Below are 25,986 nucleotides of genomic sequence, written 5' to 3'. Positions count from 1 at the left end.
AGACGAAACATGCACATCGACGACCTGAGGCCCGCATGTCTCATCGCCTCACTTTCCCAGACCTAAACACCAAGAAACACCCTATAAATATCACGAACCCATAGCAACATAAGACAAGAACAAGAAACGAAACCAAGTTACACTAATGGATTTTTTTTTTAAAAAAAGAAAAAACACAAAACCTCAGTCAAACACAGGACACCACCACGCACCACCTCACCACACCCTCAACAAATCACAAAAGTCCAAAAAAGATAGCAACACCTGGTGTCGATCCAGGGACCTACGGGTTATGAGCCCGTCGCTCTTCCACTGAGCTATGTTGCTTTGAACACCTGTTGTTAGAAACAGACGAAGCAAATGTGGCATATAAAGGGACCCGGTCTGCTGCTCCGCGTCTTCGGAGACCATTGTGAGTCATACTTGTACGCACCAGCACCCACAGATGGAGCTAAGTGGGTCTCTATGTGTTTGCCCAAAGAGAACAAACGGCAAATTGCCCCATAAACACGCATTTTTTTCATATTCGACACGGAGTAGCCCGCGCTTTTTTCTTTCCTCATAATTTTTGCACAGCTGGTTCCTGTTTTAGGTGGATCAGATGAGCGTTCGACAGGGGAGTATGTGGGGTGTCGCGTGCTCTTTACCCCCTCGCGTCTAACTGCATACGGAATACTACCCATGTATAAAACAGAGTTAACTGGCATAAAAGAAATCCATAAACATATGCAAAAGATGTATTAATTCCAAAGCGCAGGAATTACACACGCATGTTAATACTAGTCTCTATTTTCTCGACATGCACTCGTGTCATTGAGAATCGGAGCCGCTAGGTATGTATATTGGTATCTCTATTGTACAGTAAATTCGCCCAGTCATTTCGCAAAACAAGTCGTTATCATTACGGACGTTTCCTTCTCCTCCGCCCTCCCTTTATAAAATACGTCGCCGAGACTATATAGTGCCCAGATGTATGAAATATGCACGAATGATTTGTTGAAAAGGAAAAAAAAAAAAAGAATAAACGAGACGATCTTTATCCCCCCCCATCACTCTTAGCCGAGCTCCCACGACTCGCCCCAGAGCTCATTCAGGTTGAGGCCAAGGAGTTCCAGACTTGGATCCATGTTAAAGGGCTGTGCTTGGTCGCCCACGCCAATCATCCATGCTGTTGCCGGGGCCGTAGTTGGGTCTACGGGCACAGTTGGGATGGAAGGTGGGAAGATGAATGGTGTAACAGACTGGGTTTCCAATGTCAGCAACTTTTTGTATACTCGGTAGAATCCAAAGAGTGAGTGGGTTGTCGTATAATACATCATGGGAGAGACATACCTTGGGCCGGTCAGGCACTTCTAGGCCGGGGCTGGGTCCCAGACCAGGCGCAGAGAGGGTCGTGGCGCCGCTGATGGGCGTCTCGGGCATGTTTTCAGATGGCACGGGGGGTTCCTGGTTTGCCAGCAGCCTGTAGTGGAGGTTGACGAAGCGCTCTGCAGACGTCGACTTGGCCACCTCGGTAGTTTTGGTGCCCAGGTGCGCTTCGAGGAGCCCGAGGGCGGCACACATGATGGAGTAGCCCCATGGCTCGTTATTGCCGCACCGCAGGAGGCGGTCTTCCTTCATGGCGATGCACTTCTCAATGAGCTTGAGGGTGTGGTGCGAGTTGATCATGATCATGTTGGTGGACCCGCGTGGCTGCAGCATCGTCACGCTGCAGAGGTTGATGGCTGTGGTGAGGGCGTCTTCCCGCAGGAAGTTGAGAGACCGGATGCCTTGCTCGTAGAGCTTGTCGTGGAGCAGCACAATGTCACGCGCAGCGTTGTAGTAGATAATCTCCGAGTACTGGTACTTGGAGTTTTGCTTGCGCAGCTTCAGGTACGGCTGGTGAAGCGGGATGATGTACTGACGGAGCTGGACGTGGAGGAGGGTGTAGGCAATCAGGGGGTTCTTCTTCTCCTTGGAGCCCTCCATGTTCATGTCCCACGAGGGCAGCGCGTCAATCTCCTGCGTCAAGTCATTCGTGTATCGAATCACTTGGTCGTAGTCAATGTCCGACAGCGGTCCCGTAAGCAGACGGCTGAGCTCCAGCCGCAGTGGCAGACTCTGTCGAGACAGGTTCTGGAACGAGCTGAAGGTGTACTCCTTGGCCAGCTTGGATGGCGGCAGCGTGGTCGTCTCCTCGTCAAAGTCCTCGTCGTCCAGATTCCTCGGGGCATTGGTGTCGTAGTGAAGCTGGCTGAGCAGGGTGGGCAGGCCGTGATCAAACGACGCCTGCATGTCGAACTCCTGCACCGTCGTCCATATCCGCCTGCGCATTTCCTGATTGTACACGGTGATCTTGCCGCCCATGTGACTGGGCTCCCGGTGAAGGCCAACGGAAATACCATCCTGGATGAGAGCGCCGGAGCTGGTCCAGAATCTCTTCTTCTTGATGGTGTTGACTCGCTTCCCCAGGTATAAGAGGCAGGCAATCTGGAAGTGAATGAGCTTGCGGTGCTTCTGGCTCTGCCGTGACAGCCATGCGTCGCACGCCCAGATCCATTTCTCCGCCCAGTGGCGTGCATTGGACATCATGCCGATGAACTTGAGGCTGTCGTGGGTATGCACACAGCTGGTCACCGCCATCATGGCCAGAATTAGGGCTGTGAATGCCGCATATCGCTGCTTGCTGTCGGGCTTCCAAAACTCGGCATACTCCTTGCGGAAAGTGGGAATGTGCACAATGCGGTGAATCTGCTCAAACTGGTCGAGGTACACGGAAACCAGGGCGTCCGTCTCCTCCTTTGTGGGCAGCAAGGCCTCGAGTTCCGGGTCCTGCTTCGCGAATAGGGCCTCGCGATCCTCCATGCGACGCTTGCGATCTTTGCGATCGTGAAGAATGACCGGCCTGAGCCACTCATCGGCCGTCTCTCTCATGAACGGACACAGCCCAGTCAGTTCCACAAAGGCCATGCTGGCATTGTGAGGGCCGAAATAGCGAGTCCTGAAGCCCTTGCCGCGGAAGAATCGAAGCTCGCCCTTGTCACCGCTCATGCTGCCGGCCTCGATGCATTCCTGCACCTCGGGCCGCGGCACTCCCTCAGTCTCGGCCAAGTTCTCATCCTTCCTGGTCGCCGGTGAGTCGGTGGCGGCGACGGTGCTGCCATCGAATGAACCGGTGCCGCCAGGTCTGACGAGGTGATTTTTGAGCTGTGCGATTTCCAGCTCCAGCCTCCGAATCCTCTCATGGTCCTCTCTCGACGTGAAGCCGGACGGGCCGTCACCGCCGCCAATTCCAAAGCGGCGAGAATCCAGCTGCGCAAAGGGCGGCGGGATGCCGGAGGAGGCGTTGACGACCTCGCCGTTCCGGGACTCGTAGCTGCAGCGGTCCGGGGTGCCACTCTTGATGCACCGCTCACACGGGAAGCCTCTGTCGCATGAGAGCTTGCGGCGCCGACACTCGAGACAGCTCAGGCGGACGCGCTGCCGCTTGCGCGCCGGTGGTTGGTCGCCATCACCGTTGGTGCGCGAACCTGCGTCGGAATCCGGCGTCTCGCTTCTCTCAGGCATTGTCTGTACTCTGGATGCACGAATGCGTGTCGGAGTTACGACCTTGCGGCCAAGCTTGGAGCGAGTGCTTTAAATGAGGAGGGGGGCTCTGGGCTTGTAAAAGGAATCTTTATCAATCTGATCTGATAAAAATTGGTGCAGAATTTTGCCCGCGAGCCTGTTTGGGATAAACACCGAGCGGAAATACGAGGGCGGTCCAGGAAATGGCCGTTGGTTGGGGTGAGAGGTGGGCTGACTCAGCGCCCTACAACGGTGTCGATGGCCTCGGACTTCCGAAGCGCACGATGACGAGCCAATGAAGATGCGAAGCTCAGACGCCGAGTTGGTGGCGGAGCAGGGGCCGAATTGGGCGTTGGAAATTTGTAGTTGTGTACTCTGTACAATCCCAGGAACATTTGTTTCCACAGGGGAAACAAGACGGACCTCTCGGTTTAATAAATAGACGCACGTTGGCCTGCGTGTGTCATTGCGAGGCGCACCACGTTTTGACAACGTTTCCCACAACAGCAGCGGCAGGGTCCAACCCGTGGCTTACGAACGGCCGCGCAGACAGGTGAAGCTTTGAAATGCAAACGTTGGACTAGCACGCGTCTGGTATACGCCGTTCCCTTCTTCGTTTTGTTTAGTTTTCTCCTTTTAGCAGAAGCTGAATGATACAAGAACAAAAATCCGTGGTCTTTTTCTCCCCCCTCCCTATTCACCCAGCTGCAAAGTGTCTTCTTCGTCTTCATCCTGGCGTGCCATGCCAATGACAACCAGACTTGATCAATATGTGTCTGCCAACCACCTTGAAACCTAGGCGTTGAGTCATAAAATTGCGGATCTTTCGGGGATCCAGAGAATAAATATGGCCGATTGGAAGGCTGACGGTGTCAAGGGTCCGGGCATCGGACAGCATCAGCGACGCCAAACGCCGATTGAAGGCGTGCAAGTGTGCGGCTTTTGATGGCGCCAGCACGGCCCCATTCACGCGAGGTACATGGCGCTACCCGCGGCCTCTGCGCGCCAAAAAGGTATCCTCTCAGTGTCACTGATTGATAAGAATCCGCATCGCCTCCCCGAGAGCGGACCCCTCCCTTCCATGCTTCGGTTCGCTTGCCGAAAATGGTCTCATAATGCCGGCAGCAGCCATTCCTGACCGAAAACGAAATTATCGCGACAGGGATGGTGGGCATTTCGCTTCAAGTTCTTCTCGCTTTGTGGACCTGTGTATGGGACTGCTGAGGAGCTGCACGAGGTCGGGGTGGAGATGATGGTCGAAGGTGTGACTGATTGATAAGGGAAGCATCCACACCGGCTTCATTTTTGTGTGCGCCTCGAAACGCATGGCCGCTGTGCCAAGAGGCCAACAAGATGAGGGGGACGCTGAGGGACTTGTTTTATTGGGGCACTTTTGATCTTGGCTTGGACCATTGTATTCCACGACAGGCAGCCTGGCTCACCTGTGATGCCAGTCAACCCGCCACAATTTTTTCTCGAGCATTGATATTGAGTGGCACCGCCCTCGCTTTCACACGAAGCTCGATGGATCGAAGGGCATGAAGATTTTGCGGTGTGGTGGATTTATTACCGCGTGCCCAGGACCACGTTTCGTGCGTTTTTAACCCCTTAAAATTACTCAAGTTTTTCGTTTTTCTTTTTCTGCCGCATGCATGGCAGTTCCAATGGTTGTTTGCCCGAGAGCATCATGGGACTGTACATGTATGTAGTACATACATATCAAGTCCACTCGCGGGTGGGAGTCGGCACAAAACGCCAGAAAGATAGATGCATGCACATCTGGAAATGCATTCACGAAACTCAGAGGTAGGTTACATGTAAGTACGGAGTATCAGGCGGGCCGTCACGCCGTAAGCAAAATTACTTTAGTAACTGCTACCAGTACCTACTGCAGCCATTGATCCTAGTTCACCGCGACCGTCCTCGTGCTCTCTGCATTACCGGCCTCATGTCCATTGTGCATTTCAAGTGCCATCTCCTTGCTCAATTGTTCCTCTGCATGGGATACTCCGTATGCGGTACTCCGTACCAAATGACCACAATGGAGACCAGTTTCATCCCGTCACGACCATGCACATAGCCTGCACATCCTGCACAACCTGCACAGCAAACCAGACGGCATCGGTGCTTCTGACAATCCCGTCCCGCGGCACCCCACCACCTTCCAAATGTGATTTGCTTGCGTGAGTGCCTGGGTGCCCAAGCTTCAGAGCTTCCCACATCACTTGTTGATGCCTCATGCCACCAGACTTGTCTCACCTCGTTCCCTCGGCTACAGCTCTCCATCTCTTGACATTCTCTCTCTCAGCCAAAAACACCGCCGTCACGACGCCGTAGTCTTCTTACAGACTCCAAGCATTGCCGAGTTGCCAATCTTCAAGTAGCTATCCGTCGCAATGGCTGCTCCCACCCCCGCAGACCAAGGTCTCCAAGACCGCATCCTCAGCCACATGAACACCTCTCACACGCGCGAACTCACCCATTACCTCCGCCATTACTGCGGCCTCACCCGGAGCCAGGCCCGGGGAGCCTCCCTGCGAGACGTCACCCTTCAGGGCATGCGCATCCGCGCCGGCGGTGCCGACTACGTCGTCCATTTCAAGCCCGCTCTGCAGTCGTGGAACGACGTGCGCCCCCGAGTCATTGAAATGGATGCCATTGCCCGCAAGAGCCTAGGCATCAGCGACATCTACATGACGGCATACCGCGCTCCTCGGTTCGCTGATGCTCTCGTCATGGCGTCCGTCGCTTTCTACTTTCTCTCCTTCCTCGCCCTGCCCTGGATCGTGCCCGGCTCTTCCATCTGGAGTATCCTCACTGCTTATTTCCCAGGTGGGCCTGAAATGTTCCGTTGGTCCGTCAAGCTTATTTTCTACCCCGTGCTTGCCATCCACTTGATTGAGCCTATGGTGCTGGATGCGACGAGGCTGCAGAAGCATGGTGTGGATAGGTGGTCTGGCCAGTGGTGGATGTGGGTAGTGAGTTGTTTCTTTGAGGGCCTCATGGTGTTTAAGAGGTTTGATAGCGTGATTGCTGAAAAGAGGGCTCAGAAGGAAGCGAAGAAGCACTAGGTAAGAGCCTGTACAGGAGGTGGCTGATGGGGACATGGATCATTTTCGAGAACATGTCCACGCTCGACTACCTGAGATTTGCTCTGTAGCTAATGCTCCGTCGTAGTGGCCACGAATACTCATGGGGCCGAATGTATGCCGGTCTCAAGTTGCGTCATTTGCGGCCGCTGTTGAAGCGACTGCCTATTTGCGAACACTTCAAGGCGTAATGGATACTCTATAATTAACCTGGCCACCAGCTAGGGAAAGCAAGGAGGAAACCCCGATGATGTGGCAGAATGGCCTTGTCACAAGAACGGAGAGACTTGTCAGAATGGACCACATCCGGGCGCTGATGACGACCCTCCTTTGTGTTGCGGGGATGCAGCTTAGATGAATATATCCTCATCATCCTGGCGACCTGTTTCCTTTCCGCTCCCCATGATTGCAGTATCAAGGCGAACGATTGGGCCGTTATGAGAGAAATCAAGAGAAAGCCCAGGACGCTTCTGGTCAAACAGCAAGACACAGCCATGTCAATGCCATGGTGATTTGACCAGCAGTCACCGCGTTCTTGCTAAGAGACCAAATCCATGTGTACATACTTCGTTAGTTCAAACGACCCTGTACCAACAACGTCGAAATATCACATCTATACTTGGAGCCGCGGATCCATCCCATGCAATACACCAACACCACCACTACACGTGTAAGACGACCAGTACAAACTGATGTTCATCACCAGCAGGGAAATGGCTTTTCATCCAAAATACTCACGTCCCCGTGCGCAAAGCCAAGCCCAGGTACAAAAATCGTCATGATTGGCCCCTCGTCCCAAGTCGGGCTATGCCATTACGCCACGCTGACTGGCGCACTGCTTGTATACAGAACAACACACTCAGGCTTGACGGATCACACGCCAAAAAGAGGCCCCAACGTCAGCGAACAGCCAGCACAGCCCAAACGTCAACAGCTGGTTCCGTACGCCAAAATAGTTCCAGTCAGTAAGAAACCGCCCCATTCAGCCAATCGGCGGCCGTGCCTGGTTTATTCGTCCATGCTTTTTAGTTTTTTGGGACGTGAGGCTGGATGGCGCCGTTGGCCACATGCCTGTCGGCTTATACGCGATATGTGGAATCTGAGAAGGTCATGAGATGGGAATACAATAAAAATAAGTATTCAAGATTGGGATGATGGCATTGTAAGACGCATGGGAGGAATATATAAAGGGGTTGTTATCCTCACTACCAGGTCCTTTTCATCACCAACTTCAACATTCAGCAAGCTCACTCCTACAGCCGTCTACACACCCCAATATACAACATACATATATTTCCATCTCCCCACAAGAGACTCACACACACAAAGATCTAAAAAAAATGTCTCTCAAAGCCATTGCAACCCTTCTTCTGGCGGCCGCCGTCTCTGCCGCCCCAGCACCCAGCAACACCTCCCCCAGCGACGTCACCAAGACCACCACCCTCACGGGAGTAACACACTCCGTCGTCGCCGGCCTGGGCGGGCTCAGATTCGACCCAGACAATGTCGTCGCCGAGATTGGGGACATTGTAGAATGGCACTTCCTCCCGCAGAACCATTCCCTCGTGCAGTCCTCCTTTGCCGAGCCGTGCAAGCCCCTGGCCGACGGGACCGGCTTCTTCCCCGGCTTCGAGTTCGCCACGAACCAGGGCCAGGCGCCCAATGTCTTCCAGCTCCAAGTCAAGCACAAGAAACCGCTGTGGTACTACTGCCCCCAGCAGAAGGGCAGCCACTGCCAGCAGGGCATGGCCGGCGTCATCAACCAGAACTTTGATAATCCCAATCTCAGCCTGCAGAGGTACAAGGAGGCGGCGGCCTTGACGGGCACGAGCGTCATCCCGCCCGTGAATAACGTTGGCAGGGTCATTCCCAACCCTAATCCCAACGGTGGGTTTTAAAGCATACAAAGTGGTGGGATGCGACGTGTTGGATGCATGGTGTGGCACTTGCCTCTGCCTTTTGTTGCTGGGATTCGGGGGGCTTTGCTATGTTGAGCTTTGCGTTTGTGGAATTTATTTGCTGAGCGTACTACTTGTGCTGCAGAGCGAGTATCTAGACGTTGATCACTCATTAGACTTATACTAGATGATGGTGTATTCAAATCCCGCCTACTCAGTCGCTACGAGTGGCATTTTTGAAGAAGGGGTTCTCGGTGGAATGGCTCAGTCATTGTCATAGTTGGACAAATAACAGAAGTGTTAGAACGCACGTAACTGATAAAAATCGAGTATCTTAATCGTCGGTGAACACCTTGTTGAAGTCACTCTGCCATTTTACCCAGCGTACCATATATTATCAACCCCTCCCCCTGTGGCCTCGCGTTCGGCAACCTCTTCGCCGGGCATCTAAGCATAGAAAGACTTAGTCCTATAGCCTATTGCAGTCTCTTCACATGTCACCTCTGAAAAGACAATCCACCGTGAATGCGTCAGCAGCATAGCCTCGGGCACAAATGCTCTGGGCCCCTGTACGAGATATTTTAGGCCCAAACCTCAGGAACTTCTCCCTCTACACACTCGTCAACTGACAAATTATCTTGTGTTTCCTTGGAAGGATGTAGTTGGTAAACACAGCTGCTAAATTCTTTCCAGAATTCTGTTTACAAGAGACTGACTTGCTTGCGCTGGGATAGGCTGCCAAATTGTGTGGCTCCAGGCTCCAATATCTGGAAACGCACGCATGGTTCTGGGCTGATTTGTCGAACCCCCTATACGCAGCGTCTTCTATCCCCAGAAACATTTCTCTTGCAATCTTCACATAGTATGTAATGGCAAGTATTCCACCGCCGACATCGTCTTGAAAGGAGTGCGGGTGGTTGTGCATGGACCGCATATTGAGTCGACTGAGGGTAGCAAGCCCTGAAAGACCGAAATGGGCAGCGAGTAATCTCACGTCAGCTGTCTATACTGCAATGTTTCTGCCTATTTGCGGCATACGGAGCAGAGGCCCCCAAGCCAGCGGTTCAGGCGTATGTTCTGGCCGCCCCCCATGCACCAAGATCGTTGCCTCGCGGCGGGACGATACAAAGACGTGGCGGAGCAGGACCCTGCTGTGTGGCTTTCGCAGCTCACTTGCTTGAGTAAATTCTGGGCGAGCAGAGCTATCCATGAGACGGTGATGGGGAGTGATTTGGGGGGATACATGTCGTATAGATGCTCACCGACCTTGACTTACAACCTCATCTGTCGCCTTGTTTGGTACGGTACCCGTGTGAAGGAATGGAGGATATGAGAAATGAGCGTAGAAAAGGAAGATGGAAAAGAGTGAAATACATATATCTACACTGGTTGAGGCCTACTGCCAAGGGCCAATCGATCCTTTGAGTCGGAGAATCACCTGATTGGTCTTGGCCAGCCAGAACCAACAACCTCCTTCCCAAACGAAACAAAACGGCTTGGCCAGGGCAGGGGCTCTCTTGCAAACAACTTCAAACAAGATTCAAATCATGTGAAGTCAAGGCTACAATAAAAGTCATAGCCGGCCCGTTATCGTGCAACAGTAGAGTTCTCCGTACGTCATCGCGATGCTGAGATCTCATCTGACGACGGACAGACCACACACCCATTGACACATCGTAACGGCACCTCGAATTCCAACAATAGCCTCGGCTAATGTCCACGCACGACGCAACCCGTGGCACTCTTCTTTGTAGCGGTTGAGCTTGGAAACCTCATCCCCTGACGCCGAGAAGCGCACTCTTACAAATCCAGCCTGTACATCTTTGTTTTTTAACCCCTTCTCGGAGACCAAGAAGCACCGCCAAGCCAGTCCCAGACCATGCTGCCTCGTAGTTGCAGGGTCCGACACGACACCCAATATTGAATTTGCAACGAGAAGAAAGAAGGAAGTAAAAAAGTTTCAGAAGAATATGAATCGCCAGTTACATTGCCGGTCCTTGGCCTCCTCCGTCCGGGGATGCTCTGACAGCACAAAGGCCATACGTTCCTGCCAGGTGGTCCGTTACACGACGCCCTCGCGCACAAAGACATTGTGAGGGGAGCATTGCCCCTTCTTGGCTCCGAATCAAAAACAATACAATCTTGCACCAAAATTTGACCGAATTTGTGCTTCACATGCTCCCAAAAGCTGCAAGGCTGGTTAAACGGGTTTATACAAGGATGATTACACCCAAGACGAATATATTTATACACACATAAAGGCCGAAACACAAGGATACCGGAAAGACACAATGATTGCCCAAAGCACGGTAAAACACAAGCCATCCTTACCAAGGCTCGGACTTTGCGACGTGTAAGTGGCATGATGCAATGTGTGGCAAAAGTCGTTTGTTGCAAGTTTGGCTCAGGGCCTCATGCGTAGGAAGCTCTAACGGATCTGGGTCCGTCAATCGACGCTCCAGCTCCGCGGCGTCATTGCGCCTGCCTCATCGTGCTTGACATGAAGTCATTCCGGCCCTTGTCCACGATTATAAAAGCTCGAGTCTGCCCTGCCCAATTCAGACCCTTCGAACCCATCACTCACAACAACAACAACAAGAACAGAAACAGAAACAACAGCATCACACCACCTTTTTCTCTCATCACTTTACTCAACCCTACTACCTTCGACTCAAGATTCACAATGAAGTTCCTCGCTGTCGCCGTTGCCGTCGCCATGGCTCTTGGAGTCCAGGCTGATGACCCTAACACGCAGACATGCATTAGCCCAGGAGGTAAGCATCTCATTATCCTCTAGTGTAACCAAATACTAATGATAACACAGCCAACGGGTGCAATCTCGAGGGTAAAGTCTGCTGCAATTCGAACGAATTCTACTGCGTTATGCAGCCGGGTTGGAAGGAGGGCTTTTGCAAGAAGAAGGAGTAGGGAAAGCGTGCGGCTTAGAGTAGCATGAATTTCGAGCCGGACCGTGCCTTCATTGGGCATTGAAATGGTGACAAAACATGTTGCGAATGCTACATCGACTGGTCGACCGTGTCTTGGGGTTGTCAAGTTGAATACTACTGAGTCTGGAACCAGATAGTGCCGAAATTGACAAAAGACCATATACCTAGCTACTATTGGGCCCTCAAGCATATCCCATCGTGCATCATGTAGACAGCTACCAAAGCCAGTGCTTGTAGTTATTGCCGGGACCGACTCAGCTTCACAATGCTCTTTGCCTCACTAGCCTAAGAAGAGGTGGCTTTCGAGAGCAACTCCCCCTGGAAGTTTGTAGCCACGTCTATTCTTTTCTAATTTTACTTACATTCTAGCTGCCCAAGAGGAAAACGATTGATTTTTCTTGTGGCATTTTGGATCCTTGCCTTTGTCGTTAATCATCATCGTAGTAATCGTGGCCATCATATGTGCCTTGTTCCACCTGCGAGCTCACCCAGTCCGGGCTCGCCAAACCCTTCAGAAATCTCGTTTTTAGATCATGAACATCTTTATGCCAATCACAAGCGAAATCGCACGCCGGCGAAGAGCTATCGCCAAAATATTTGCATATCTGTGCATGACGGCAAGAATTTGTGTTTTCACAATAAGTAGCCAAGGCCTGAAGGCTACGCAGCCTAGCGTCAAGGTTTGATCCTTCCTTTGAATCGCTGCGAATCATTCGCATGACCCGTTCTAAATCTTCGCGGCTGTAGTATAAGAAGCAGTAGCTGGCATTGCCATCACGCCCTGCGCGACCAGCTTCTTGGTAATATCCTTCAAAAGACTTTGGGATACGCCAATGGACGACGAATCGAACATTGTTCTTGTCGATACCCATGCCAAACGCCGTTGTAGCCACGATAATATCATAGCCAGGTTCGTTATTGATCCAGCGATTTAAAGTCTCTTCTTTCACTTCCTTGGTGAGTTTTGCGTGGAAGGGGCGGGCCCCAACTCCCTCTTCGCGTAAAGATGCTGCGAGAGTCTCACACTCGTCCCGTGATATGGTGTAAATAATACCTGAGACGCCTTCCGGGCGTTCACCCGCGTCTTGCAGCTCTTTTTTCCTGGACTCGATTCGTCGCCGCTCGTAGACGGCTCGTATCCACTTCAAGAAATCTGCAAGCCGATTGTCTTCCTGGTCTTTAGTGTATCGAATCTCTATATGAAGATTATGCCGTTGCGGACTCATGAGAAACGTTTTAATCCTGTCCGGAGTCTCGTCCAGCTTCAGAATGCGGAGCACGTCCTCCCTTACCTGAGGGTTTGCGGTGGCGGTAAGGCACATGATGGGTACATCAGGAAAAGTCTCCCGGAACCAAGAAAGCCGTTTAAAGTCTTTGCGAAAATCATGCCCCCACTCAGAAATGCAATGTGCTTCATCGATGGCGATTCTAGCCAGCTCCTTCTGCTTATGGACCAATTGTAGTCGTTCACGAAATCTGAAACCAGAACAAAGTTCCGGAGTGACATACAAAAGACGCGTTTTGGGGTGGCCAGTCTCTAGATCTCGTTGTATGCGATCCTTCTCTGGATATGGCGTGTTGCTATTAAGGGAGCTGGCATCGACACCTGATGCTCTCAAAGCTTCGACCTGGTTTATCTAGTTGCATGTCAGCTGAAGAGCATTTTTGTTACAAGCGTCTTCCATTAACCGTACCATAAGACTCAGCAGAGGAGAGATGACTAGAGTGACTGAAATCAGGGTCAGTGGGTGGTTGTACAACGTGTAACTATGAACATACTTCCTTGGTCTATCACGGCCGGAAGTTGAAAACACAGGCTCTTTCCGAAAGAGGTTGCGGCCTGAACATAAACATCGTGTCCACTGAGAGCGGCTTCAATGATTTCACGTTGATATGGCCTTCGTGCCAGGCCGTTAGCAAAGAACACGCCGAGGTCAGCAATGTAAGCGGATACGATGTATTTCATCCGGACATCAGAGCTCTATTAAATATTCCCCTTGTATCGCTTCTCATTAATCTTACATACCTGAACTCATTCTTGTTGAATTGCCGTCGGAGGGTGAACCCAATGTCTGTGTACGAACTAGTTCGCTGCAGAGCTGGCATGATGCAAGGGCGAGCAGACACTGTCAGACGCGTCGTGATGCGGGAGAATCAGGCTCAATGTTCGGATTTCAACCATGTCAAATAGCGAAGCGGTGGGATGGGCGGCGGGGTACAGCGGCAAACAAAAAGAATCAGATATGGAGGCCCAAGGATGTTGAAGTCTGTCACGAGCATATTGACGACATCGTGTTGGGGTTTGGCTAGAGAGAGTAGCAGTTGATGTTTCTTGACTGGTTCACGGTGCACGGGTGAGGCAGGTAGGACCCAGCGCGGGAGAAGCAGGTCCAGTCCTCAGGTGCTTCGTCCAGAGGTAGCAGGCGCCACCCACCAACCAGACATTAATTGAATATTGTGCCAGCGACACTAGAGCCAGCACGTCCACCGAGATAGAGTCATGGTAGCAAAGGACTTTAGACATTAGAACTGGGCAGACGTTATTTATTTTTATCGTGGGCGAAATGAGCGTCTGAGAGTGGTGGAGCCGACAGAAGGACTGTCGTCATTTGCACGTTTATCTTACTCAGTGAGTGTAACCTCTGTCAAGGACCGGGTTCCTGCCACTCCGCAGGTTTGGTGACGGGCTAATATATTCTGTAGTGAATATCATGACCCGTTTATATTTGATGATGAGGCTCGGCGGCGAGGGCTCGCTTTGTCTCGGCCACACACCTTGTAAGCAGCACCTTGTTGGAACGTTGCTTCTTGGTAAGCCTGCACAAGCATACCAGCCCTACCCCGTACTGCGTGTTCTCGACTATGATTTGTCCACCACGAATAACGATATGTTGGACTGACAAACGTGGCTAATAAATGTGTACGACGTGGCCAAGCATAGTCTGCAGAGCTCTTAATATACCAAAGGTAGTGCAGCAGGAGGGAGACGCCCGGTTATCACACAGGGATGCCCGGATCGTCCCAGGGTCTCCATGCGTTGCAATGCACTGCTGATGGAAACATGCAGCATGTTGGATATCTACCTACCTTGGCACTGTTTATTCATTTCCCGGCCTGGCCGGCTCGAGCCGTTCTCTACAGACACAAACAGCCATGGAAGGCGAACTTCCGAACCCTGGAAGTTCCGAATCCAGAAGGCCGGGAGGAAGCATGAACGTGGTCCAAGGGGTGCTCGATATTACGTACATACCAGACGTGAACAACTCCGTGCTCCCAATACACAATCATACACGGACCCGAGTAAGGACAATTTCTCGGCAAGCCCCTAAAACATTCGACGTTGCAAACGCCGACGTCGTTCGCCGTAGGGCTCCAAATAAAGTTAAAGCCCCGAGGCACTTGTGGTTTTGACTCGTTTGCATCACACGAAACGGGCCCAAGGACCATGACGGGAGGAAACAGAAGAAACAATGATGACGACGTTTCTGTTTATGGCGCGACAACGGTGGCTGCCACGATGCTGCAACTCGAGGCGTGTGTTTGTGTCTATAAAACGTATGCATGTCTGTCCGTCCCGTCACCAGGGTCATTCAGGGGCAGGGGACGGAGGAGCAATTGTTGGCATTACTGACCATCCGATTTGCCTCTCCTGGTGTCGGTCGACGGGCGCCTCACTGCAGCTAGTGTTTTGAGCAAGACTGCGCCAGAAGCAAGCTCAACTTGCTCAACTTGCAGCCTCTGGCAAACGCATGTGTGCTTATGGCCAAGCGAGTAAAAAAAACAACAAAAAAAACAAAAACAAAACAAGGGCCGGTACTAACATGCTACGTACCTACCTAGGTAGGTACTTAAGTAGTTCGTAATCCATGACTGGGTACTCCGTACTCCATACAAGTGCTTGAGCACCGTCTATTATAAACACATTCATGGTAAGCACGTCAGGAGGCTGGTCCCTGTCTGTTTTTCCCGAGCTGCAGCATGCAGGCGTCGTCGATTGGTGCAGCGGGAGCTTGTGTTGCTCTCAACATTGAGGTACGGAGTAATATTCCACACGACGAATAATACTCCATGTCGACAAGCTGGCGGTGCAGGGCTTCGACGACGCAGAAGCAGGGTCTTGGCTCTTGTTTGGCTGGGGTCAACCGGTGTGCCTGACCGCCACCACATGTCGACGCAGTTTTTTGTTTGGGGGGCTGCGTGTGCACATGCATCCTTCCATCACAGTCAGCCCTCCAATATTGTCAACTGCATGTGGCTCTGAGGTTTTGTGTACTCCGTACTCTGTACTCCGTAATGGCCCCTGGCTGCTGCTGTCCAGAAACAACCGAGTCGAGCAACCGGACATGGAACCACCAGGCCAGACTTGACCAGACATGCGCTGAGCAGCTGGTCAGTCCAGACGGCGGCAGCTCCCTGTATGTCTGGTGCCATTGACGGGTCGAGTCGAGTCAATCCATGTCCCTGTCACCACCAATCCACAGCACTCGAGTCCACAGCCCACCACATCGACAGGTCCCAGTGCCAGTCCACAGTCCACCAGTCCATAGTCCACCGTCCACCGTCTAATACCGTCGATCCAGCACTGAGTCCATACACAGCCCAACCCAGCCCAGCCCAGTCCCCCGAGACCCAGACCCAAACCTCCTGGCATGTCGACTCAGATAATGTGATCAATCCTCTTCACCCAACAATCACCTCGCGGTTGACCACTTCGAAGCCCCCTTCCGCTGCTGTCACTACCATCATGAACCTGTGTGTTTCGCGCAGCATCCTGTCGCAGCCTGCATCGGCTTGAAGCAGCAGCAACCCCTCGACCCTAGCATATCGGCTTCGACGTTTGAGACCCTCAGGGCCCTGACTTGGCTTGCGTGAGGGACCTCTGAAACCTTTTTGGCGACGTCCAGCAGACCACACGACCTCACGGCCATCCGACTGCTGCCCTGTCCATTTATTTGTCGGCGTGCCGACCGACAACCTCTTGCTCCTCCCCTCCGCGACGTGTACGCGTGAGAAGCATCACCCCCTCGCCTCTCTCGCAAGTGCCAGCACTGCTCCATCTTCCACCATGGAGTGGCTAGAACGGATGCCAGCTGGCAATCCGGGAACGTCGTCGTCGTCTGTTCGTGGATTGCCCGATAATCCTGCTCAAGGCCGGCGTCCCGTTCCCAATTCCGCTGCCACCTCAAATGGTCCTCCCCCGCCGCCGCCCCCGATTCCCGGTCTTCGAAATACGTCTTCCAACGCGACCTTGTCGGCGTCCAGTCCCATCACTAGCGCCGCGCAGATTATTGGCTTGGCTCGAGAGGCTATGCAGACGGCCCTTGAGAGCGAGGGTCAGGCTGCTGAGGCTGGTGCTGTCGGCACTGCATTAAGAGCTGGCGTCACCGTCGATCTGAGTCGAAAGGGAATCCAAAAACTACCCGAAGAAGTGATAGATATTGTCAAGGATCAACTAGAACGGTATGCTTCTTTCTTCTCCTTCTACGTAAAGCACCTCCAGTTGACTGACACGAACCATTTTTGTTCTTCTGGCATTGTAGACTTGCTTTGTCGCACAACCAACTGTCAAGTTTACCGTCTCGATTTTCCGAATGCACGTCTTTGCGGTACCTAAATATCAGAGGCAATCAAATCAAAGAGTTCCCGATAGCGGTAATGATTATTATTCCTTCCCTAAAGCCCCTGGCTGCTCGCTTTTTTTTTTTTTTTTTTTGAAGTAAATCCTAACTCTGTCTAGCTATGCGACCTGACATCTCTCGAAATTCTCGACCTCGGACGGAATCAGCTTCGAATACTGCCACAAGACATTGCAAGGTTATCGTCGCTCAAGGTCTTGTCTGTGCCCAAGAACCAAATTCGGGAATTGCCTCTGTGCCTCGCCGATATGGGATCCCTCCAAGTACTCAAATTTGAAGGCAACCCAATTAGCTTCCCACCCAAGGACGCCATACGACCACAATCCGGAAGCCCGCCACATGATGGCATAATGAGAGAAACCGAAGTCACCGAGGTCGCCGTCACGGCCATAATTAAGAAGTTTCTTCGGCATTTTGCCATGACGGGACGGATGGAAGGTGACGCAACTGGTGATGAGTCCAGCGAGGGTGGTACCGACGTACCTCGGTTTCCTTTGAGACGAGCCGCGAGCGGTCGATTTCCTATCAAGGTCAATGGCGCTGACGTACCTGATATGCGATCTCCTAACGGTGCACCCCGACCGCCCCCAATCCCGACGAGGTCGCATTACCGTGGCTTATCGCAACAAAGCACTGCGATGCGTCGGCCGGGCGTTATGCCTTTAACCATCGGAAATGTGAATGAGAGGCTTCGCAGCAACTCCGAGACGTTGCTGCGATCTGATCGAGGCCCGGACGGCCGCAGTCGACGCATGGGAATCGTATCCAGGAAGCCATCTGAGCTGGGCACTCTAGATGAGACACAGGCAAATAATCGTTTTAGCCACTATCGCGGCCTGAGCCACGGTTCTGCCATGCAAGGAACGCCCCAAGGTGTCAAGAGTCCGGCGACGCCCAGTGACCCATACCTCCAGCGACCCATTTATGTTCGCCGATTATCTGTCCTTCCCGAACGTCGGCGAGAGTCAAAGATATTTGACCCTATCATTGAAGCAGCCAAGGGCATCCTATATTCCGTCTTTCAGATTCACCCCATGATACAGATGCTCATGACCTTGACAAGTGACGGATCAGCAAAACGGTCAAGTCTAGAAATCGTCTTTTACAACACCAACTCGCATGTTGAGGAGCTTGAACAAGAGGTCCAGAGACACGACACGACGCTCCTAGAGAATGGCCAATACTCTGCCATAGATAATGAAAACGTGCACCGAGCTTGCCATACCCTTGTCAGCGCATACGGCCACGTTTGTACCCTTCTGGCCGAGAACATTGATACCTTTGTCAACAACGGAGACGCGCGATATATCCGCACGCTCTTGATGTTACTCTACAATAGTATCATGGAACTTCGTGTAACCTTAGCCACTGTTGGTGCCTCGCGGCCAGGATCTCAATCATCGAATCGCAGCATGCCAGACGCTAGCGAGACGATAAAACCATTCCAACGGGAGCCCTTTGCGACCCCGACGGCTGATCGGACTGGGCTTTTGCGCAGTCGTAATGGAACCGTCGTTCACAATCCTGCTGGCCTGCGCGTCGCAACAGACATCCCGATTCACTACGCCAATGGCTCAACTCGGACCGCAAAACTCGCCTTGGCAACACCACGGTCCGGCGGGTCCTTTTCTTCTACGGGCAGCCGAGATCTTGCCAATGATTACACGGGAGAGGATGCACAGTTTGACAAAGTCTTTTTATCACTACAAAAGTCCACTGACATAGTTCTCCGCACGCTGCCAAGCTTCCACGGCCAGCTGCAGAGTGATTTGAGGACGGCCATGCAGCGCCGCGCCCCAATGGCTCTCGTCCAGGACTGGAAACATTTAATTGCCATGTGTGGCTATACCATACAGCAGACAGAAATCCTCCGGAACAGACTGTCCCTGATTAAACTCAATGACCCCAGTGTACGCTCCCACCCCGGATTCTGGACCTTGTGTAACAACTTTGTCAACTCTTGGTGGTCCTTGATCACCAAGATCAAGAAGTCCATCGACGGCCTTCCGCTGCCGCCCGATACAAGGATGCGATTGCGACCTATTCAGCAATGCATGAAGGAGACTGGCAACATAATCGTACAATCACCCTGGCACAATCTAATGCGATCTTCTGGGCCTAATGGCAGTTTGGGTGGTCACTATTCTCAGAGTGCCTCGCCGACAACCCAGGTTCCCATTACGCCGCAAAGTGCTGCACTTGGACCTGCCATGCAGGCGACCGTTTCTACAACACCGCATAGCGCCTCGTTTGCCGCGGCATTCCATGGCAACGTTTTTGATCGCGCGGATGCTCTAATGGCAAATCCTGGAATATCCATGTCTCGCAGTGGCACAATGTCGCGAGGCCATTCTGGGTTCAACTCCCTCTCGTCTATTTCGTCAATGTCGTCGGATGGAATCCCGTCAATATCAGCACCCTTTAGCCCACCAAATGGAGGCCTGGGGCTATCTAGACTAAACGGTGGGAGGTTGGCTTTGTAACGATATGATGGGCAACAACATTATCAGAATCTCGACCACGATGATGGTTTGGGGATGATACACGACCGATTTTTAACAGACCGGCCGCTTTTGCTGGCCCAGTTTTTTATTTTTGGGGATGGTAATTTCTAATCATCCGGCTTCACTCTTTCAATATTCCGCATAGCCTGGCGTTATGGGGAATCTGTGTGCTATAGAATGTGTTCTCGATGATGACGCGAATCATGGCAATGTAATCAAGGATATGCGATTTTTTTTTGTTGTGTGCTCTTCCATCATGCCATACTTAGTCTAGAGGGAGGGCGTATTATTCGACGTTTCGATCCCGGCGTTCCAAGGGAGGAGGCTGCTTTTATCTCGTGAATTTTCTTTGGGGAGCAGAAAAGGGAAGGGAAGGGAGCTTATAATGCAACCACACAGGCTTTACAAAAAGGAAGATGCTAGATAACTTTGAAAGTGATGCATCGGGCACGGACACGGGCACAAAAGAAGGACGATAAGGTCAACCGACTCATGTACAAATAATCATCATGCTGCTATGTTAATATATGTTGTCAGAATTCATGCCCAACAACTAGCATGTCATGAAATTGCGTCGGATCGGTTTACACATACAGAGCACTTTATTATACCCTGGGGTTTTGTTATCCCATCTGCCCTCTTTTGTCTCTTCATGCCCGCTTCGCCGATTTGATGCAGGTCATTGCCGCTCGCGCAGCTGTTACATGAAATAAAGGTCTGAACCCCACCCCCGCCTCTTTTTAACGAACGGCGTCTCTCGCTGTCGCATCAGGTGCACACGATGACGTGCGGGCCGGCGCAAAGGCGCATGTTGAAGTCGAGCACACTCGACGCAAATCAACGCCAACAGTTCGTCTTCACAACAACCATCATTGATCCACCCAGCGTGGCAAAAAAGCACGGCATAACCCAGCCGTGCAGAAGACTACGTAAAGTCCCAAGCAATCCATCTGCAAGAAAAAGAAGGGAATAAAAAAAAACAACAACAACAACAACAAGAAACATTCACCCAACATGTCAACGACAGCATCCTCACCACCCCGCCACGCCTCTCCGCCAACATCGCTCTCCATCCCGCCGTCCACGGCCGCCCCGACGCAGCCTCACGCCATCACGGCGCATGCCTCCCCCGCGCCGCTGCAGCAGACGCTCCCCTCGCAGGAAACCCAGCGCCACGTCGCCGAGGCCCGCGCCGCCGTCGTCGCCTCCATGGGCAACCTGATCGACTCGCAGCTCCAGTCGCGCGCGGGCATCCTGCACGACAACGCCGCCGCGCTGGACAAGCAGGAGCGCGACGTGGTCCGGGCGACGGAGGGCCTGCGCCGCGAGACGGAGAAGCTCGCCCGGGAGGCGGACGCGGCGGCGAGGAGGGTCAAGGAGCTGGGCAACGTGCAGAACTGGGCCGAGGTTCTGGAGAGGGGATTCCTGGTGCTCGAGGAGACGGTGCGGTTGGCGAATCGCCAGGATGGAGGGAGCGAGAGCGGGAGCGGGAGTTGTAGTTGTAGTGAGTGCGGGGGCGATGAGAGCGGCGGCGGCGAGGACGACGACGACGACGACGACGACGGGGAGTATGGCGAGGAGGGCATGATGGATGTGGATGTTGATTTGGCGAATAGTATGCATCGGGATGGGAATAAGGTGAGCTTGGAGGCGAAGGGGCGGGCGAGGGAAGGGTTGGCGGTTGGCGCGGATGCCGATATGGTGACGACGGAGGCCGAGGCCGAGGAGGGAGGGAGGAGCACCTGGTCGGATGCGAGCAGGAGCTTGATGGAGCCGGATTCGAGTACGGGCACGGGGAGGGCCAAGGGGTCCGAGACGGCGAGCTTGTCGACGGAGTCGTAGAAGGATGTTGATGGGAGCATGTTGGGCTCTTGATCTTAGGGATGGGAAAGGGGAGGAAGAGGGAACGATTAATGTGACCTGGGCATCTTATGAGACATGACTATGATTTCAACGGCGATATGACAAGATATGAATGCAATGGAATGATGTTTTGTGACTAGCATGGAAAGACGTTGCAAGTTTTGTGTGTATGGAACTTAATATAGGAGCAGCAGCTTAAATATTCAACCGCCAATTTGCATTAGTATATTTCGTACGGCGTCCTCATTTTGAATTAATCTCCCTCCACCCAAACTCCTGATCCTCATCATCGCTCATCAGATGCATTACTGTGCTATATTTTCCTAATATCCCTGTTCCCAGCATCCGATGTGCGTTTGCCCATTTCTACTAGCCGACTAGAGCCCTAACAGTTGAGGCTCTTGTGGGAAAAAAGCATGCCTCGTTGCTTATTTATGCAACAGTTTGTCTATTTTATGTTCCATCGTCGACTTACAACAGCCCAGGCAACATGACAAAACGCTTCTTCTTGTACTTGTCGCCAAACTCTTTGCGATACGCTCGCTCCTTACCCTTGGCCCAGGTAAACATCTGCGCGGCGCCAATACTGATGAAAAGCGCCACCGTCCAGTCCCGACTGGCAATGATGATACCGACCCAAGACAAAATTTCGTACATGTAGTTGGGGCATGTGACAATGGCGAACCCGTAACCAGAGGGAATCTTGCGCTCAGTCCCACCGGTAGAGCGCAGAGAGGACAGATACAGGTGGACCAGGGCGTTACCAGTCTCGCCAAAGAGGTAAAGAGCAAGTCCAACGAGATCGAAAGCAGGCTTATCGGCACGAGCGGCAAGGGAGTTGGGGTTGTAGATGGACACGGCGCAAAGAAGGCCGGAAAGAGCCCAGTAGAAAAAACTGTTCTTGAAGACGTTGGAAACTGGCATGGTGTTGGCGGAGAATTTGTGAACGAAGAGAGTCTCGATCTCGCGTTTGACGAAATGGGCCACAATCATGCCAAAGGCCAGCCACTGTGTTGTGGACATGTCGCTATCACCATTCTTGTAGATGTAGGGACGGGCGGCCACAACTAGGGCGTGAAACAAAATAGGGCCAAAGTACTCGATGACGAAGACAGTTCTCCAGCCAATCTGGGGCCCTGCGTGAATTGTCTGTTAGACTCTGCCGTTTTCAACAATTCCATGATGTGGATGCGGGCTCCTTACCGAGATCCTTGACCAGAACTTCGTTGGCGGCGGACACATTTGGCTCGTCTGCCAGGCGAGCTTTACGATTCTTCAATGTCTTCTTGGTAGTGGGATCATAGATGCCAATACGATTAAAGTCGGAAATTTTGGCTTCTTTGGCGATCACAGCCTTTAGGTCGTCGACAGTAGCATCGGCAGGTAGGTCAACGGTTGTGGGAAGCCTCTTGATGGGCTGCTTCGGAGCTGGATATGGGGATGGGTGATTAGCAGAAGTGTCAATGGCTTGGATTTGCGGGTTGGCTACTAGAACTGCAAGACAATACACTTACAGCGATTCGTGAGTTTGAGCGTTGTGTTAGCCATTGTGGGTAGATGCTGCGTCTCTAGCAATGGGTGAAGGAGACACATCCGCTGGCACCATCACAAGCTGTTGGGAAAAGTGATGGGATGTGACGGCCCCTTGCTCATTGTACCGCTCTACGAGTACTACGTGTAGCTAGTCCTGAGTCCACAGGCCAACCGCGGCATGGTTGTGGGTCTCCGAGGCACTGCGCTGCAGGTCGCGGTCTGGTGTTTGCGCTTTCCTTGCTCGGCCTACCATCTGTGGCATTATTGGCAGGTGCCACCACGCCTGGGCATTGTCGAAGAGGGGGCAGGGGCGCGTACATGAATTTACAACCACGGTACGGAGTATCAGTGCCAATATATTTGCGCGTCACAGTTTTACCAGAGTATAGTTGCGTATGGCAGTCTTTGGCAGAAGTCATTTGCCCACGAGCAAGGATCGTGCTTTACATAGAGCATGCCCTCTCTAGTCCATTACCATCCCGGACCGGTCAGCTTTTCAGCCAGGGCTATTAATAGTTTACGTCAACGGATGCTGCAGTGTCGACTTCTAGAAAGTCGTCTCGTCATCTTACACCTCCCGACGAGCATTGTATAAAATCCTACAAGACGGTGAAGCCAATATCCCATTTGACACGCCGAAAACACCCAATGTCATTATTCGATTTACGCTAGTAGCGAGAGTGTAACAATGCACCGTCCGCCATGCCGTAGCCATCGAACCTCCATTTGGGCTACGATGACATCCAGCATCCGAAGCCTGCAACATGAGATACGTCAATACGTACAGCCAGGAAATGTACTCCTGGTTAGACGCTCATGTGGCCCGCCGGGCCATCTTCAGCCAGAAGCGTCTGTTTGCGCGTAATAACGTTTCGACAAGGTCGGGCAGCCCCAAACACAGACCACAGCTTTACACATCTGCCAGGTGCCGATTCACTGCTCCAAAGTGCCAACAAACCCAACCAACACTTGGCCGGCTGCCCGTCAGCTCTTTGCTTCCTTCTTTTATTCATTCATTGTTTCTCTGAATCGTTGCATTTTCGCTTTTGCTGCTTGGGACCTTGGTTGTTAGCACGATACCCTCGGGCTCCTTTTGCTTCAGCTTATTCAGTCGCTGCTTTGATCTGCGCCACGGGCATTTATTCTTTCATATGCCTTGATTCACGGCCCAGTCCCGTCATTCGGAGTTTCTATTTATTCGCAGGATTCATCAAGCTGTTTTCCTTTTTTTTTTTTTGTGCGCCCTCAACGCCCATTAACCCGACCAGCGGTGCATGGCGTCCAGCAACAAACTTTGCCGTCTAAGCGCCGATTCTACGCCGCCGCACATCAACATGAACACCAAGTCACTTGACCAAATCTTCTCTGATTCATATCATCAGCCTCTGGGCATATGTTGGGCTTTCATTTGTGCTGCTTCGACGAACTAGACCATCACATCCTCAAAAACTTTTATCCGCCTTCTCTCCTGGCTTCTGCTCTTTTCTGATACTTGACACTGTCAACCCTTGGTGTACAACTTTCTCCTTGACAGAACAGTTCAACAATGAATCCATGCGCCAACAAGTTCACTCCTCTTTCTACTCCTATATTGGGGTCATCTTCATCTGCATTGGCCTTGGACGATGACTACCATGGACCCACGTTGGGAAGGTTTTCACCAGAACAGATACCGATTCAGACTACTATTCCCTTATACAACCATCCTCATCAGCCCTTAACTCCTCGCCAGACACCATCCCATGGATTCTCATCATTATATCCGGGTGTTTCTTTGAGAAATTATGCCGTTCCGCCGCCGGGCTGGAGTATGCCTCTATGGTACAACCCAGTCGAGGTCGCAGGGGCTTATTGTCCTACACCTCCACATCCCCAGCCAGGTTCTTTTATATACGGTCCAGTCGTTCCCAGACTAGCATATTCAGACAAAGAATTTCACACTGTAGCGGCAATTTCAACACGTGGGCCCGGGCATATCTTTGAATTTGAACAAACCCAAACCCGGACACGGCCTGGACGAGGGGTCACCAACAAGACTATCAGTGAGCCCTCTGTAAACCCTCACCGAGAAAGTTTATCCCAGAGTCTCGTCTCTAGCTCAAACTTACTGCCACCTACAGCCTTGAACGTTATGGGAGAGCCAGAATCATGGAAGAGCAGAGAGGGTGTCCTAAAACAACCGCTTGTGTCTGCCAAAAGTACTCATGGACTCTTGCGGTACAACGACTCCTTGAATCTTGATTTCGGCAGTTGCCTCTCATCAAATGCTCAACAAAGCTCTGAATGCTCAAAACCATCATCTCCGCCTTGGTCTGAAGTTGTGCCTTTGTTCTCCAACGCCTTTCCGACCCAAATCGGCAATATGCCTGACAATCATAGACAACAAAGTTCACTTGATGCGGATGCAGATTCTATTCCCCCACATCCATGCTATGAAGAGTCCGAATTGCCGCCCCGCAGGTTTTGTCGAAATGCTGCTTCGCCAGGAACCTCTAAGCCATGTAAAATACCGTCCCAAGATATAGCGCCACTACTAAGGGCCAAGGTGAGGAGTTGCGATTTGGAGCAATCTAAATCCTTTCAGAGGGTTGCTTCGGGGAAGGCAAAAATTGTGAGTGTGCCTCGTACTCCTCAATACAGCAGATCTCTAGTTGGATACTAAGACACACCATTCAGAAAACCACGACCGTCCCCGTCAAAAATTCGAAGCAAGCCGAATCTAGCCAGATTCACATTCGGAATTTCGACTCCTATGCGAGTGACGACGAGACGTCACGTCTTAAGAAACGGGGCATGAGAGATTCTGTGCCAGCGATATCGAGAAATTTGCATTCGAAATCACAAACACACCGAAAGGTATCTATAGATGCAGGCATAACGATCAAGTCATCGATATCTGAACACGGAGCCGCTACAAATATAGCCAAGAAGATGTCACACAAAGGTGCCTTCAGCGCAATAAAAGGGCC

The 25,986-nt window shown here is 52.0% G+C and overlaps 7 protein-coding genes across 7 annotated transcripts; 4 read left to right on the top strand and 3 right to left on the bottom strand.

Annotated features, from left to right (window-relative positions):
- Positions 1-1,055: 1,055 nt before the first annotated feature.
- Positions 1,056-3,546, bottom strand: MAA_01845 (N-terminal binuclear Zn cluster-containing protein; the record flags this gene model as incomplete). The annotated part of the gene is made up of 2 exons (XM_007819843.1): positions 1,056-1,241; positions 1,333-3,546. 2 exons carry the CDS (start codon positions 3,544-3,546, stop codon positions 1,056-1,058), a joined length of 2,400 nt encoding a protein of 799 aa, XP_007818034.1.
- A 2,396-nt stretch (positions 3,547-5,942) lies between these two features.
- Positions 5,943-6,617, top strand: MAA_01846 (uncharacterized protein; the record flags this gene model as incomplete). The annotated part of the gene is made up of 1 exon (XM_007819844.1): positions 5,943-6,617. One exon carries the CDS (start codon positions 5,943-5,945, stop codon positions 6,615-6,617), a length of 675 nt encoding a protein of 224 aa, XP_007818035.1.
- A 1,358-nt stretch (positions 6,618-7,975) lies between these two features.
- Positions 7,976-8,533, top strand: MAA_01847 (plastocyanin-like domain-containing protein; the record flags this gene model as incomplete). The annotated part of the gene is made up of 1 exon (XM_007819845.1): positions 7,976-8,533. One exon carries the CDS (start codon positions 7,976-7,978, stop codon positions 8,531-8,533), a length of 558 nt encoding a protein of 185 aa, XP_007818036.1.
- Positions 8,534-11,909: 3,376 nt separating this feature from the next.
- Positions 11,910-13,587, bottom strand: MAA_01848 (ATP-dependent DNA helicase recQ; the record flags this gene model as incomplete). Its single annotated transcript, XM_007819846.2, has 4 exons — positions 11,910-13,118; positions 13,176-13,210; positions 13,261-13,379; positions 13,508-13,587. The coding sequence occupies 4 exons, from the start codon at positions 13,585-13,587 to the stop codon at positions 11,910-11,912; spliced, it is 1,443 nt and encodes a 480-aa protein (XP_007818037.2).
- Positions 13,588-16,546: 2,959 nt separating this feature from the next.
- On the top strand, positions 16,547-19,600 carry MAA_01849 (RAM signaling pathway, SOG2; the record flags this gene model as incomplete). The annotated part of the gene is made up of 3 exons (XM_007819847.2): positions 16,547-16,941; positions 17,022-17,133; positions 17,219-19,600. 3 exons carry the CDS (start codon positions 16,547-16,549, stop codon positions 19,598-19,600), a joined length of 2,889 nt encoding a protein of 962 aa, XP_007818038.2.
- A 1,035-nt stretch (positions 19,601-20,635) lies between these two features.
- MAA_01850 (GCN5-like 1) lies at positions 20,636-21,463 on the top strand (the record flags this gene model as incomplete). Its single annotated transcript, XM_007819848.1, has 1 exon — positions 20,636-21,463. One exon carries the CDS (start codon positions 20,636-20,638, stop codon positions 21,461-21,463), a length of 828 nt encoding a protein of 275 aa, XP_007818039.1.
- A 492-nt stretch (positions 21,464-21,955) lies between these two features.
- MAA_01851 (3-oxo-5-alpha-steroid 4-dehydrogenase) lies at positions 21,956-23,032 on the bottom strand (the record flags this gene model as incomplete). The annotated part of the gene is made up of 3 exons (XM_007819849.1): positions 21,956-22,620; positions 22,688-22,951; positions 22,999-23,032. The coding sequence occupies 3 exons, from the start codon at positions 23,030-23,032 to the stop codon at positions 21,956-21,958; spliced, it is 963 nt and encodes a 320-aa protein (XP_007818040.1).
- Positions 23,033-25,986: the final 2,954 nt, after the last annotated feature.

The sequence above is a fragment of the Metarhizium robertsii genome (genome assembly GCF_000187425.2).
Source record: "Metarhizium robertsii ARSEF 23 chromosome Unknown MAA_Scf_1, whole genome shotgun sequence".
NCBI lineage: Eukaryota > Fungi > Ascomycota > Sordariomycetes > Hypocreales > Clavicipitaceae > Metarhizium > Metarhizium robertsii.
Note: the sequence above shows the minus strand (reverse complement) of the source record. Positions and strands in the feature narration are given on the sequence as shown.